Raw genomic sequence first — 15318 nt, 5'->3', positions numbered from 1 at the left:
AACCAGTCCATCCTAAAGGAGATCAGTCCTGAGTGTTCATTGGAAGGACTGATGTTGAAGCTGAAACTCCAATACTTTGGCCACCTGATGCGGAAAGCTGACTCATTTGAAAAGACCCTGATGCTGGGAAAGATTGAAGGCAGGAGGAGAAGGGGACAACAGAGTATGAGATGGCTGGATGGCATCACTGACGCAATGGCATTACTGACTCAATGGACATGAGTTTCAGCAAGCTCCGAGAGTTGGTGATGGACAGGGAAGCCTGGTGTGCTGCAGTCCATGGGGTCACAAAGAATCGGACACAACTGAGCAACTGAACTGAACTGATATGTACCACAACTTCCTTATCTGTTCATCTGCTGATGGGCATCTAGGTTCCTTCCATGTCCTAGCTATTGTAAACAGTGCTGCGATGAACATTGGGGTACATGTGTCTCCTTCAATTCTGGTTTCCTCAGTGTATATGCCCAGCAGTGGGATTGCTGGGTCATATGACAATTCTATTTCCAATTTTTTAATGAATCTCCACATTGTTCTCCACAGTGGCTGTACTAGTTTGCATTCCCACCAACAGTGTAGGAGGGTTGCCTTTTATCCACACCCTCTCCAGCATTTGTTTGTAGACTTTTTGATGGCAGCCATTCTGACCGGCGTGAGATGGTACCTCATTGTGGGTTTGATTTGCATTTCTCTGATAATGAGTGATGCTGACACCTTTTCATGTGTTTGTTGGCCATCTAAATGTCTTCTTTGGAGAAATGTCTGCTTAGTTCTTTGGCCCATTTTTTGATTGGATCATTTATTTTTCTGGTATTGAGCTGCATGAGCTGCTTGTATATTTTGGAGATTCTTTGTCAGTTGTTTTGTTTGCCATTATTTTCTCCCATTCTGAAGGCTGCCTTTTCACTTTGCTTATAGTTTCCTTTGTTGTGCAAAAGCTTTTAAGTTTAATTAGGTCCCATTTGTTTGTTTTTATTTCCATTACTCTGGGAGGTGGGTCATAGAGGATCTTGCTGTGATTTATGTCAGAGAGTGTTCTGTTTTCTGCTAAGTTCTATAGTTTCTGGTCTTACATTTAGATCTTTAATCCATTTTGAGGTTACTTTTGTGTATGGTGTTAGAAAGGTAGATCTAGTTTCATTCTTTTACAGGTGGTTGACCAGTTTTCCCAGCACCACTTGTTAAAGAGATTGTCTTTTCTCCATTGTATATTCGTTTATCAAAGATAAGGTGTCCATAGGTGCATGGATTTATCTCTGGGCTTTCTATTTTGTTCCACTGATCTATATTTCTGTCTTTGTGCCAGTACCATACTGTTTTGATGACTGTTGCTTTGTAGTATAGCCTGAAGTCAGGCAGGTTGATTCTTCCAGTTCCATTCTTCTTTCTCAAGATTGCTTTGACTATTCAAGGGTTTTTGTATTTCCATACAAATTGTGAAATTATTTGTTCTAGTTCTGTGAAAAGTACCCTTGGTAGCTTGATAGGGAGATTGCATTGAATCTATAGATTGCTTTGGGTAGTATACTCATTATCATTATATTGATTCTTCCAATCCACAAACACGGGATATTTCTCCATCTGTTTGTGTCATCTTTGATTTCTTTCATCAGTGTTTTATAGTTTTCTATATATAGGTCTTTTGTTTCTTTAGGTAAATTTATTCCTAAGTATCTTATTCTTTTTGTTGCAATGGTGAATGGAATTGTTTCCTTTATTTCTCTGTTTTCTCATTGTTAGTGTATAGGAATGCAAGGGATTTCTGTGTTTTAATTTTATATCCTGCAACTTTACTATATTCATTGATTAGCTCTAGTAATTTTCTGGTGGTGTCTTTAGGGTTTTCTATGTAGAGGATCATGTCATCTGCAAACAGTGAGAGTTTTACTTCTTCTTTTCCAATCTGGATTTCTTTTATTTCTTTTTTTTTCTCTGATTGCTGTGGCTAGGACTTCCAAAACTGTGTTGAATGGTAGTGGTGAGAGTGGGCATTTTTAAATTTAATATTATTTTTTAAAATTTATTTTTAATTGAAGGATAATTGCTTTACTATATTGTGTTGGTTTCTGCCATACATCAACATGAATCAGCCATAGGTATACATATGTCCCCTCCCTCTTAAGCCTCCATTCCCACCTCCCAATCCATCTCACCCCTCTAGGTTGTCACAGAGCACTGGTCTGAGCTGTCACACAGCAAATTCCCACTGGCTATCTATTTTACATACGCTAGTGTGTATGTTCGGAGAAGGCAATGGCACCCCACTCCAGTACTCTTGCCTGGAAAATCCCATGGACGGAGGAGCCTGGTAGGCTACAATCCACAGGGTCGCTAAGAGTCGGACGACTGAGCGACTTCACTTTCACTTTTCCCTTTAATGCACTGGAGAAGGAAATGGCAACCCACTCCAGTATTCTTGCCTGGAGAATCCCAGGGATGGCGGAGCCTGGTGGGCTGCCGTCTATGGGGTCGCACAGAGTCGGACACGACTGAAGTGACTTAGCAGCAGCAGCAGCAGCAGCAGTGTGTATGTTCCCAAGCTACTCTCTCAATTCATCCCACCCACCCCTTTCCTCACTGGGTCCACAAGTCTGTTCTCTATGTCTGCATCTCCATTGCTGCCCTGCAAATAGGTTCATAAGTAACATCTTTCTAGATTATATTTATATGCGTTAATATATATTTGCCTTTTTCCTTCTGATCTACTTCACTCTGTATATGGGCTCTAGGTCCATCCACCTCATTAGAACTGACTCAGATTCATTCCTTTTTATAGCTGAGTAATATTCCATTGTGTATATGTAACCACAACTTCTTTATCCATTCATCTGTTGATGGACATCTAGGTAGCTTCCACGTCCTGTGTGTGTGCGTGCACGTGTGCATTCAGTTGTGTCTGACTCTTTGCAACCCCATGGACTATAGCCCACCAGGCTCCTCAGTCCATGAAATTTTCCAGGAAAGAATACTGGAGTGGGTTGCCATTCCCTTCTCCAGGGGATCTCCCCAACCCAGGGATCGAAACTGTGTCTCCTGCATCTCCAGCATTGGCAGGTGGATTCTTTACCACTGTACCACCTGGGAAGCCCTTCTATAACCTAGCTATTATAAATAGTGCTGCAATGAACATTGGGCTACATGTGTCTTTTTCAATTATGATTTCCTCAGGGTATATGCCCAGTAGTGGGATTGCTGGATCATATGGTAGTTTTATTCCTAGTTTTGGGGTTTTTTTTAAGGAATCTCCATACTGTTTTCCATAGTGGCTGTTATCAATTTGAATTCCCACCAACAGTGCAAGAGGAGGAAGCTGAGGCACAAAGAGATGGAGAAACCTTGGGCAGGCCCTTGGCTGTGGCGTCTGAGGTCTGTGGGTGCCATCCCCCTCGAGGTTCTGCAAAAGGACTCGTTTCCCAGCTGAAGGGGCAGCTGTCACTCTCCAGCCCTTTCTGGCCACGCTGCTGCCACTTCCCTCTCCTGCTCTCCTGCCTGCTCCTCGGCTCCGGTCCTAGCTTTATTTTGTGGCCACACACTTACATCTCTTCCTTCTGGCCCTGGGTCTCTGAGGGAGAATGCCCCAGAAACCACCTCCCTGCGGGAGCATGCCCCGGTCTCTACATCTGAGCACTGTCTTTGAGGGGAACTGGATCAAGCCAGCACTGCAGGTGGGCATGACAAGCACAGCAAAGCAGAAGAGCAACACTGGGAAAGCAGCCAGTATGAGAGGGGGAAGGTAGCTTCTGAGTCTCCAAGACAGAGTTGCCAGGGTGCCCAGCGTTGGGCCACCTCTACCAGCAGCACAAAAGTTTCCCGGGGAGCAGTTAACAAAGGCCAGGCTGAAGCCTGCATGCCTGAGTGACTGTTTACAGCTCTGCAAAAAGGGCAAGATGCCCAGCCTCGGAGCAGGGAACGGGGCTGAAAGGCATTCCACCAAGCCCGGCTCGCCCGGGCGGCACAGGATGCAGCCCTGATCAACCAAGCAACGAGGATGGAGACCTGACCCCTGTGCTCCTGTGAACCACAGAGACATCAGCAGCCAGTATCCTGTCCCCACGAAGAGTTAGGGGAATGAGTGCTGATGTTAGGACACTCTGGCCGTCGCTGGCCTGTGCCCACTGCACGTGACCCTGAAATAAACAGGCTCCAAGGGGGAGAGAACACAGCTCCAAACCACGCCCCAGAGAAAACCTGCCTCCACAGAGCTAGATAGAAAACCAAGTATTGGAGGGGCAGGAGAGAAAATGTGAATAATTAATTGTCATGAAAGACCTCTCCGCCTCCCTGGAGAAGCAGGGACGGCGTCACTGTAGGATATGCCTTTATCATATCTATTACACGGCCTCTCAAAGGCCCTCAGAGAGCACCTGTTCAGTGAGGGAAGGACGCAGACCCAAGAGGCCAATGGGCGGACCCCCCGCCCCCCACCAGGGCTGGAGAGAGATCAGAGCTGTTCACCAAGCTTTCCAACTGGCTGGTGCTTTGCAAGAGGACGAGGAAGATTCCTTCCCGTGTGATTATATACAATTAGGTTTTCCTTGGAGAATGTATAACACTGTAAGTGACTCTAGTAAAGCACTGCACTGGGTCAGACCTTTGATGAGGCAGAAAGAGTATTATTAACTTGAGGATTTGTTTCCTTTCCGCGATATTTCACTCTCCTGTATACTTCTCTGTTTTTGTCTGTTAAGTGTAACAGAAAATAACTTACACGATAACAATCATGTATTGTACTCTTATTGTTTGTCAGACGCTATCCTAAAAGCCTCAAATATCTCATTTAAGCTTTACTTCGGTTTGATCCCTGAGTCAGGAAGATTCCCTGGAGAAAGAACCCATTTCAGTTTTCTTGCCTGGGAAATCCCATGGACAGAGGAGCCTGAGGCTACAGTCCATGGGGTTGCAAGAGTGGGACATGACTTAGCAACTAAACCAACCAACCAATTTTTAAAACACCACCATGATAAAGGTGAGGCAGGAGGCAGATGCTCCCTACCTGCAACCCTCCCACCTCCCAGCCCTGGGGTAAAGTGATTGGAGATTCATTCCCTGTGGATCAAAACTCAAAGACAAGAAGAGCAGGACCTTTAAGGGAGGAGGCTGGGCTGCCCGGATCACATGTTTCTCCCTGACACGCATGAGCAGAAAAGGCTCCCTGGAGGCCAAAGGGGAGTGATGCCAAGGGATGTTCTCCACCCATATGCCTCTTCAGTAAAATCCATCTTGGCTAAGAGATGTGTGTGCACACATGGGAGGATCCTGAGATAGACCAAATATGAACCGCGAACCAGGCAAATCAAAATGACCAGCTGAAGGAAACCCAGAAGAAATATCCCATAAAAATAATTCAAACTGCCACGAGTTCAGCGACTCTCTCTCCCTGAGTCTGCCTGTGTGTCTATTCACATGTACTGTACTCTTTTCCCTCTTAACACTTTACTAGCTTCACTACTTTCTGTCTTTGTGGGAATTCTTTCCTGCAAAGCCAAAGGGCCAGGGCCCTTGTCACTGACCACTGGTCTAGTGACTAGGATGTGGGTGCTGTTACCACTGCAAACTGGCCTCAATCTCTGGCTGGGAACCCAAGCCCCAAGATCAAAGGTATATCCTTTCTCTCCATCTTGCAGGTGAAATGTTAACTGACTGGCCAAAGGCCATTAGGCTGAGGAAGAACTGGGTCTCTATGTTCCTCAACATGTGCTTTTTCTTGCCCCTTTTTTTAAATTTTTTTGTGGGGGTGCATACCATATGGCTTGTGGGATCTTAGTTCCCCATCCAGGGATCAAACCTACAGCCCCTGCCATGGAAGAGTGGAGACTTAACTGGACTGCTAGGAAAGTCACCTTGCCTCTTTTATTCTTAAATAAATTTACTTATTTTGGCCACACCACACAGCTTGTAGGACCTTGGCTCCCTGACTAGGGATCAAACCTGTGCCCCCTGCAGTAGAAGCACAGAGTCCTAACCACTGGACTGCCAGGGAAGTCCCTCTTTTTCTTGCCTCTTGAGCCCACCAACCTTATGATCATTCTGCCCTGAACCTTAGCCTGCCTGGCTGGGCTCCATCAGGAAATGTGATTTAGCCATGAATGGACTGACTCGTGTGCCTGGGCAGCTTCTGGCAATATCTGATCTGTGAGTCTGGTGGAGGAACAGGGAGGGGACCAAGTCCTCCTGCTTGTTGACAGATGACCCAGTGCTGGTCCTCCCACTGGGATATCTCAATGCTGCCTGTGCTGGGACCCCTCACCGCCACGCTCTGCATCCCAAGGCTTCACGCCAGCCTTGCCTGCACTGTCCCCCGCTGTCTGGTGTCCGCCAGACTGGCCCTCCTTGCAGAATTGACAAACTGGTGTGTCCTTAAGACACTGACTTCCTAATAGCAGTTATGTTAAATTGAAGGTCCAGATCGCCTGTTCCAAAGGGAATGAATGCCTAGCCAAGTCTCAGGACATGACAAGGTCAGACACCTCTTTCTAGAATTTCTGGGCAATGATTAATGTCTCTTTTCACTTTATCCACCGTTTATCACTGACAGTCTTCAATTCTGTGACAATGACTTGGACTTCCCTGGTGGTTCAGCGGTGAAGAATCTGCCTACGATGCATGAGCCACAGGGGACACGGGTTTGATCCCTGGGTTGGGAAGATCCCCTGGAGGAAGGCATGGCAACCTTCTCCAGTATTGTTGCCTGGAAAATCCCCATGGACAGAGGAGCCTGGTGGGCTATAGTTCATAGTGTCACAATCAATCAGACATGACTGAAGTGACTGAGCATGCATGCATGCACGGCAATGACTTATTTAATCAAGGAATGTTTATCGAGAACCTACTATCTGCCGGAAGTGTCGGATACAGTGGTGAATAAAACAGTCTCTGCCTTCATAGAACTTATCATCTAGTTAGTGGGGGAGATAGACAATAAACAAACAAACAAATAAGATGAAGTCAGGTACCTAAATGCAATAGACACTTCACTGCACAAACTCATGTTCAATGTGGGTACCGCAGGGGTTTCCAAGGCAACAGCCATAACCACTACCATCACTTAAATAAACTGTCCTGGACCATCCCAGGGCCCTAAGACCCATACGGCCCCCAAACAGGTCAGGAGGCCAACAGAGTCTGAACAAGGGCCCCTCCAGCTGCTGCAAGCTGCTTGCTTCAGGGAACTCGGCTCTGGAGTTTAGTTAGAGTCCCTCCAACTTCAAATGCAGGAGGTTGAATAAACTTATTTGCATTTCTAAAGCCCCACTCTGAGGCACCCAACAGTTCAAGGGCTTGGATATCTAATCTATTGACCAGACACACATGACCAAGTGGCAGAAAACCCACAGAAAACGATGGATCAGGTATGTAGGATCCACACACCCAGGGCATAGACTGATGTGTAAAGTAAGATTAGGTCAGAAAGCAGGAGGGAATGAGACCCCAGAATGACAAGGAACACAAAACCCGCTGCGTTAAAGTCCCACAGGGGGCCAACCTCTCACCATTAAGCTGCCTGCTCTTTCCTGAATGCCAGAGATAAAAGCTGCCAGAAAGGGGCTTCCAAATTCTTTCCCGGGAGAATCTATTCATCCGAAATGTAATGAATAACCTGCCTTCAGCTCTTTTTTTTTTTTTTCTCTTTCACAGTTTTTCTTAAAGCCAGTTCTTCGAACCTCTGAACTAATTAAAAATTGAAGCAACCCCCTTTGTCTCTGACAACACTTAAAGCCCCAGACATTCTCAATTCTTAGTACTTTTATGATTTTGACAAGGCCTTTGGTTGGCCTGTAACTTTGAGCTGTGAAGGGAATAAGACTGGTCCCAGTGCCAGCCCCAAAATACAGTCAAAACGAGACACAGGGTTGGCAATAGTGGCAATCTGGTGGCAATGAGGTACATATAGAATACTTAACATAGGGGATCAAAAATGCATTCAAAATATAGACAAAATGCTTCTCCTCTCTCAGCCTAAATTCACAGAGCATGCGTGCACGCTAAGTCGCTTCAGTGGTGTCCCACTCTTTGAGATCCTATGGACTACAGCCCACCAGCCTCCTCTGTCCATGAGATTCTCTAGGCGAGAATACTGGAATGAGTTGCCACGCCCTCGTCCAAGGATCTTCCAGACCCAGGGATCGAACCTGCATCTCTTATGTCTCCTGCACTGGCAGGCAGATTCTTTACCACTAGCAACACCGACTTTCCTGTAATTGAAGAATGGAGTACAGGCTAGACTACCTAGTCTATCAACCAGACACACACGACCAAGTGGCAGAAAACCCATGGAAAATGGTGCATCAGGTATGTAGGATGCACACACCTAGGGCATAGACGGATGGGTGAAGTAAGATTAAGTCAGAAAGCAGGAGGATCGCACAGTAGTAGAGAATCCATCTACCAATACAGGAGACTCAAGTTCGATCCCTGGGTTGGGAAGATCCCCTGGAGAAGGAAATGGCAACCCACTCCAGTATTCTTGCCTGGAAAATTCAAAGGACAGAGGAGCCTGGCTACTGTCCATAGGGTCACAAAGAGTCGAACATGACTCAGCATGCACGCATATAGGCTGGAGAAAACAAAACCTCTGTTTTCCTTTGACAGAGGAAAACACTAGGGCATCTTTCTGATCCTTGGGCTTTTGTAAGAGGTACGGCTTTGCTGTTACTGTATTTGACCACTTTCAATTTTCATCATATGTTGCAAAAACAATGTCAGGAATCTGAACATGTGATTTGTATTCTTAAGCTCATTCTAAAACTATTAAGGAAGAAATAATAGAGAAAGCAAGGCAGATGCTTTAGACACACTGCATGTTTTTTCATGTGGAAATGTGATGTCCACTTGACTTTAAAAGTATTCCTAAGCTTTGCTGTGAGATAAACCTCTGGATGGGGGGCGGAGGGGAAAGCAAAGGCCAGACACTCACCAGCCAGGAAGGACCAAGTCATTTTAAATTCCAACACTGCTTGACCGCAATTCTGGAAGAGGGCCGGGAAGCTGATATGTGATTAGTCCGAGAAGCTTTAATTCAGCTAAAAACACTTAAGCATATCTGGCATAGTTATCCAAGTCCTCAGGACTTAATGATTTTGCAAGTTTATGAGAAGGTAAGACAGGTCTGACGCACACTAACATCCAATGCTTAGCAATGTACTCAGGGGGCTTCGCTGGTGGTCCAGGAACTAAGACCCTGCACTCCCAATGCAGGGGCCTAGGTTCGATCCCTAGTCAGGGAACTGAATTCCACATCCCACAACGAAGACCCAGTGCAGCCAAATAAATATTAAAAAATGAAACAAAAAAAACAAAGGGGTGTTCGAGCAACTCCAACAACTTCACTTTCATGCATTGGAGAAGGAAATGGCGACCCACTCCAGTATTCTTGCCTGGAGAATCCCAGGGACGAGGGAGCCTGGTGGGCTGCCGTCTATGGGGTCGCACAGAATTGGACACGACTGAAGCAACTTAGCAGTAGCAGACCCTTTATGTATGAAAATTATGCTGTTCAGAATGACGGCAGAGTCTCTAGTATTTTACACACAATCACTCTACTCAGTAACTGCCATTTGTTCTAAAACACATTGTGTCTTGTCATTTCCATCAGTGGCACAGTCCCCCTGAGAGTGCCAGGACCTCAATAAAATTCTGAAGATTTGGAGGTGAGGCAGCAGGGCTTGCCAACAACACAATTGGAGGGTTAACCTTGTTTTAAGAAGCAAGGTGTATCCATCAAAGCCAAACAGACAAAAGAGGAGGATATTAACCAAACCTATCCCCAGGATTTGTTCACCAAGACCGCTCAGCCTTACGATGGAGCTAGCAGGAGGAACCCTCACAATTACAGTAATTAAGATTTATTCTAAAAAGGGATTTGTCTGGCAGGATGTTGAGAAATGAGACAGGCCATGATTAGTCATTACAAGTCTTAGAGAAAAAATACTATGGACATATGTATAAAAGACATTGTGGATGGTCTTAGGAAAATCAGTGATTAAATCTGGTTTTGCTCATGATCAAACTAGCAATATGGGAAATGGAGCCTGTGGACTCTTTTATTTATTTATTTTTTGCCCTAAAATTCAGTGAAACATTCAAAAGCTTTGCCAGCTTGAATAGGATATTGATGTACCCCGGTCGTTGTTTCCAAGTTTCCTTAGGAAAATATGTATGTTACAGCCCATTGGAAGAACAAGCTTCCTGGGCACAACTCAAAAATTAAAGGTGGGGGAGGGACATCCTCGGTGGTCCAGTGGTTAAGACTCCATGTTCTCAATGCATAGGGTGCAGGTTAGCCTATGATCCCACAGGCCATGCTGTGTGGCCAAAAAAAAAGATGCAGGAGGCATTCAGTTCGCCCCGCCCCCCCATGTTTCAGGTGAGGTCAGATGATTTGCCCAAGTTGACCAGTTAGTCAACGGCAGGTCTAGAAAGAGAATAAACATGTCCCAACTCCCATGGGCTCTCCCCAGCTCTGAAGTTCCCTCTCCTATTGATGGGCCCAAGGACTGGAAAGCAGGCAGAGACCGAGTCCCTTCCCAAGATCACAACCTAATTAAGGAAGCAAGACGCTCACACGTGAGCAATATAAGAAAAACACAAAATGGGAGGTGGTAAGTTCAGGATGCTCTAGGGGATGAATTGCAGAGATAATAACCGAAATTTCTCTCTCTCTCCGTTTTCTTATTGCCTGTATCCCTCCACCTGCAGAGTCCGGGCTGTTCTTTGCTTCAGGGAGCATGGGGGCTGATGGACTCATTCATCAAGCTTCTGAATTTAGGTTGTTTTCCAATCACAGCAGAGGAAACAGTCTGGAAGCGCAAGGCTCTCTACTGTGAGGATTGGGGGTTGGCGACAGAAGAGGCTTTCTGAGCCAAAAAAGGCGAAAAATCTAGAGCAGGGGGTTCACCTTGTGAATTGGGAGTCAAGAAGAACATGTGGTGCTGTGGGGGTGGCTTTTCCCACTCAGAAGATGTCACGTTTGGGTTCCTGGTGGGAGGGAGAAGACCAGAAGGGACGGGACCAAAGCCTGGATGCCAGAAGGTTTCTCAGGATGGATCATGTACTGAACTCCCAGGCTGAGCCCTGCGGGGGTGGGGCCCCCAGCGCAGACTGTGCCTTCCCTTGCCAGGGGGTGAGGGCAGAGGCTCAGGAATGAAGTTCAGCTCTATTACAGAGACATACGGCAGTTCCACTTTTATACCTGAGCAAGTGACTGAAAAATTCCTACTGACTGTAACAGGAGGTTCATAGAGAGTTCTCAACAGACAGCAGAAAGTGTTATGATCCAACTGATAGGGAGCCCCTCTAAACATGCCAGCCTATAGAAAGACCTCTGGCTTCTAAGTCTAGGTTATCTATGATCCACACATTTTAGCTTCACTATGTTCAAGCCTGTGGCAGTGGAATATTAAAGACGGAATCACAGAGGAAGCCCATTGTCCCAGCAACAGACAAAAGAAAGACTTCTCACAATTATTCTTGTTACACAGAAGGAAAGAGAAGTCCTTCAAGCATGGGTTGCACAGCTCAGCTTCACTCCCTTTTGATATCAATAATAATGTCAGATGTCAGAGTGAGATAAAAAAGGGGGAGAGCAGGTAAAATGTTTCTTCTCTTCCATAACCAGTGTATTGTACAAAATTTGGAAGTTTAACAAATGTGAGGGGCTCCCCTGGTGGCTTAAACGGTGCCTATAATGCAGGAGTTCCAGGTTTGATCCCTGAGTCAGGCAGATGCCCTGGAGAAGGGAATGGCAACCCGCTCCAGTATTCTTGCCTGGAGAATCCCATGGACAGAGGAGCCTGGTGGGCTACAGTCCACAGGGTTACAAAGAGTTGGACATACCTGAGTGACTAATGCTTTCGCAACAAATCTGGAGGAAGGAGAGAAGGTTTACAAAGAAGAAAGAAAGAAGAACTAATGGGATCCTCTTTGCTTTCCTGGTCAATTCTGATTATAACCTTTAGTGGCTATGACCTGGCTTTTTACATACCATTCCCTGAATATTCCCAACCGGTTATCCCCTCAAAGGTTAACGGCAACAATTTTGATGTTGAATAAAGATAGAAATCGGCTACTGGAGGGAAATTAACTTTTCATGAAGCCTGTGCAGGATACTGATGGCGTTTGGGTATTGTTAATGATGCCTGAAGTTGGAGCGGGTGTGTAATCAATACCATACATTTAATGAGAACCACAGAACAGACTCCAACTTGTGGGCCTCCAAAAGCTGAGTCTCCTTGTTTACAATCTACTTTTTAGAGCACTTTTGCCCATCCTTATTGTGTACATGTGTGTATAGTGTGTGTGAGTAGCCATCTATACAGTTTTTTGTGCATAAAATCTCAATTTTTATAAGACCCTGGCACTCAAATCCATGCCCACAGGACAGTGAAACAGTTCTTTTGGAGGATAACCTGGCAAGAGAGATCAGAAGTTTTAAAAACTAAATATTTGACAATTTCACTTGTAGGAATTTATCCCAAGGAAATAATGAAGGATATGCATAAACTTGTGGTATAAAAATATTCCTGCTAATGCTGATTATAATAGTGAAGAAGAGAAGAGGACCAACAATAGGGTACCAGTGAATGAAGTTTGGTGCAGAAAGAAATACAATGGAATACTGTACAGTTAAACTATTACAGAAGTAAGTTTGGTATATAAAGAAAGCTCACAATATGCTTAGTGAGAAAATCAGACTATAAAACTCTCCAATACTACTTTTGGTAATATATACATATATATAGGAATATAGATGCCCAGAAAAAATCTGTAAAGGCAGACACCAAATTATGACTTGTTTCTGGATGGTAGCATTCTGAGTTTTTTTCTTTTGGTGAAAAAAGCACCTGGCATGCTAGGGGAATGTGTAATGGCAGCTATTCACTTTTGTTCCCTCCCTTGGGATGGGGTGGGGGGGTGGGGGTCCTGACAACCGTGGTAGACCAGATGTCCCTGAAGTGTCACTTCAGCCTTTTAGGGAAAATCTGATTGTGAGAGCCCTGCCTCCGTTTTTCTTTCATATCCTGGCTAGAAATTGACACCCTTTATGTAGTTGAAATCACACAATTAAAACTTATCTTTGAAGCCAGAAGGACTACACAACATTTTTTTGGAAACGGATGTCTGTGTAACAGACCATCAGAGGAGTTGTCCATATGGGATATTGAACTCAGACTCTGATTTCCTGATGAGTATCTTTGGTTATTGCTGTTCTCTTATCAACTGTCAAACAGTAATACTGTCTAGTTTTTCAGGTTCCCACTCAGAGGACTCTGAATATATAGACTCCACACCATCAACTAACTAATGTTCAAAGTGCACTCACAATTTCAGCTCCAATAGGTTCATCCATCTCAGGTTTCACTGGCTAATTCCATGATCATATAGGTAAAGCTGCTACTTGCTTCTCAAAAGAACCCCAAACAAATACCTCTAGCTAGCCTGATAAAGAACAGGTCCTGTGTTTTTTAAATAAACTACTCTTAGAACTTCCCTTGGTGGTCCGGTGGTTAAGAATCTGCCTGCCAATGCAGGGGACATGGGTTTGATTCCTAGTTTGGAAAGATCCCACATGACGTGGGGCAACTAAGCCCGTGTGCCACAGCTACCCAAACCTGCACCTTAGAGTTGGTGCTCCACAAGAAGAGAGGAGCCACTGTTCACCACAACTAGAGATAGCCCACATGCAGCAATGAAAACCCAGCACAGTCAAAAAATAAAACATTAAATTAAAAAAAAAACCTATTCTTGGAGGAGGAATACAATTCTCTTCTTTTAAATTATCCATAAAACAACTTAAATATTAAGTGGATAACTTTATCTAGATGTTATAATTATACAAATCCTAGAGCCCACAGAGTGTACCATTAAAAGTGAGCCTCTGAAAGTAAGAAACTTGGATCAACCACCTCAATCAGGGATGATTAAGAGCAATCTCATTTATTGGGGGGATGGGCTAGATCAGTGCTCTGCAAAATATAAGTACAAACAATTCACTTGGCTTAGGAGTTCAGGGGTGGGGCCTGGGATTCTACATTTCTAACAGAATGATGCTGACGCAGGGATCTGTGGCCCACATTCTGAGTAGCAAGTTTTCCTGTTTGGTGATTTAATGTGCTCTGCCAAGCCAAGAATACCTTGTCTGGGCAGCTGACAAAATGTGGAATGAGCAAATACCTGCACCAGCTGCATTTTGTAGCTCTCAGCCTTGCTCAGCTCCACCTGTGTGGCTGCAAGGCCCAGACCTGTCAACAATGACACTCGCAGGGGCTGCGGCCTCTGTATTGGTGTTCCCTGCGAGCTACATGCTAAATGGCTCCGGCCCTAAGAGGAAGGTCCAGGAGCACAGCAGGTGTCTCAAACACAAAGCCACAGTTGCCCCAGAGAAAGCCTCAGTGTCGAGGGGCCTGGGAAGAGCCACAAGCACCAGGGCCCTTCTCCACAGGCAGGAGAGCCAGTTCCTAACTGGAGTGAGACCAGTGCATCCCCAGGAGAGAGGATGCCTTGAGGGCTCTTTCCCACACGGCTGCAGGAGCCGGCGGTGGGTGGCCCAGATGCCCGATGCTAGGGAATGCAATAGGTATTTCTGAGTAAAACCAGTAATCCCACAGTCTCTTTGGAAGGCAGAGCCACAAGGCAGGACAGACTGGACAAGAAAATCAGACCGATCTGTCTACGTGCACAACATCTTAATGGTTTCTGATTGGTCTCTGTGACCATGACCACAGATCAGGAAGGGCTGTATCATCAGTGATAATATCACAGAACCTGTCCAGGGCTGAGGCATCATTCCAGCTGTGCAGTAGCTCACCGGAACCTCCATGAGAGCAGCTCTGCAAGTGAACCTAACTGTTAGGCCAGAACAGGTTCTCAAGCAGAATAAAATGGAAGTAGTTCTTGTTTGGGGTTCATTTGCAGGAAGTTGCCCACTCAAGCCTTCCTGGCACACAAAACCCTGACTGTCCTGAACTGAAGATACATACACATGTCCCCAATGCATTCATTTCTTTTATGTCAACTGTGTATCAACTGTATATACACAATAGTATGTCAGACAGCATCACTAGTGTTAACATTAATAAGCCCTTTGGAATCCAAGGAAGTAGAAAATGAAAGAAAGTAGTGATGGACGTGAACTGAGATATTTAAGATACCTGTCACGTTGGTTTTTAAAGACCGTAATACGGTCTTTAACTATAACTTTGTCTGAAAGGCAATATTCTAAATTAGAGAAAATTGGTGACTTTTCTTTTGGTGCTTTTACTGCAATAGGAATGTGAAGCTGGAGACGGAATAGATGGATTTTTTAGTCTTTTGGCAAGCCTG

The 15318-nt window shown here is 45.2% G+C and overlaps 1 protein-coding gene across 4 annotated transcripts in view; it reads right to left on the bottom strand.

Moving 5' to 3' along the window:
* FAM124A (family with sequence similarity 124 member A) overlaps window positions 1-15318 on the bottom strand; it is a 112775-nt gene that overhangs the window by 80094 nt on the left and 17363 nt on the right. Inside the window, exons 3-6 of one of the 4 annotated variants that reach the window (XM_081547604.1) lie at window positions 12183-12193; window positions 10643-10667; window positions 8714-8739; window positions 5929-5937 (exon numbers count right to left, since the gene is read on the bottom strand). The exons of the other annotated variants lie outside the window; for them this stretch is intronic. Of the exons in view, the coding sequence (XP_081403730.1) occupies window positions 5929-5937; window positions 8714-8739; window positions 10643-10667; window positions 12183-12193 (71 nt within the window). The remainder of the gene's footprint in view (window positions 1-5928; window positions 5938-8713; window positions 8740-10642; window positions 10668-12182; window positions 12194-15318) is intronic. 4 annotated transcript variants of the gene reach the window in all.

The sequence above is a fragment of the Giraffa tippelskirchi genome, chromosome 12 (assembly GCF_054371585.1).
Source record: "Giraffa tippelskirchi isolate mGirTip1 chromosome 12, T2T-mGirTip1v1.2.pri, whole genome shotgun sequence".
NCBI classification, from domain to species: domain Eukaryota; kingdom Metazoa; phylum Chordata; class Mammalia; order Artiodactyla; family Giraffidae; genus Giraffa; species Giraffa tippelskirchi.
This window is presented reverse-complemented; position numbering and strand designations above follow the sequence as displayed.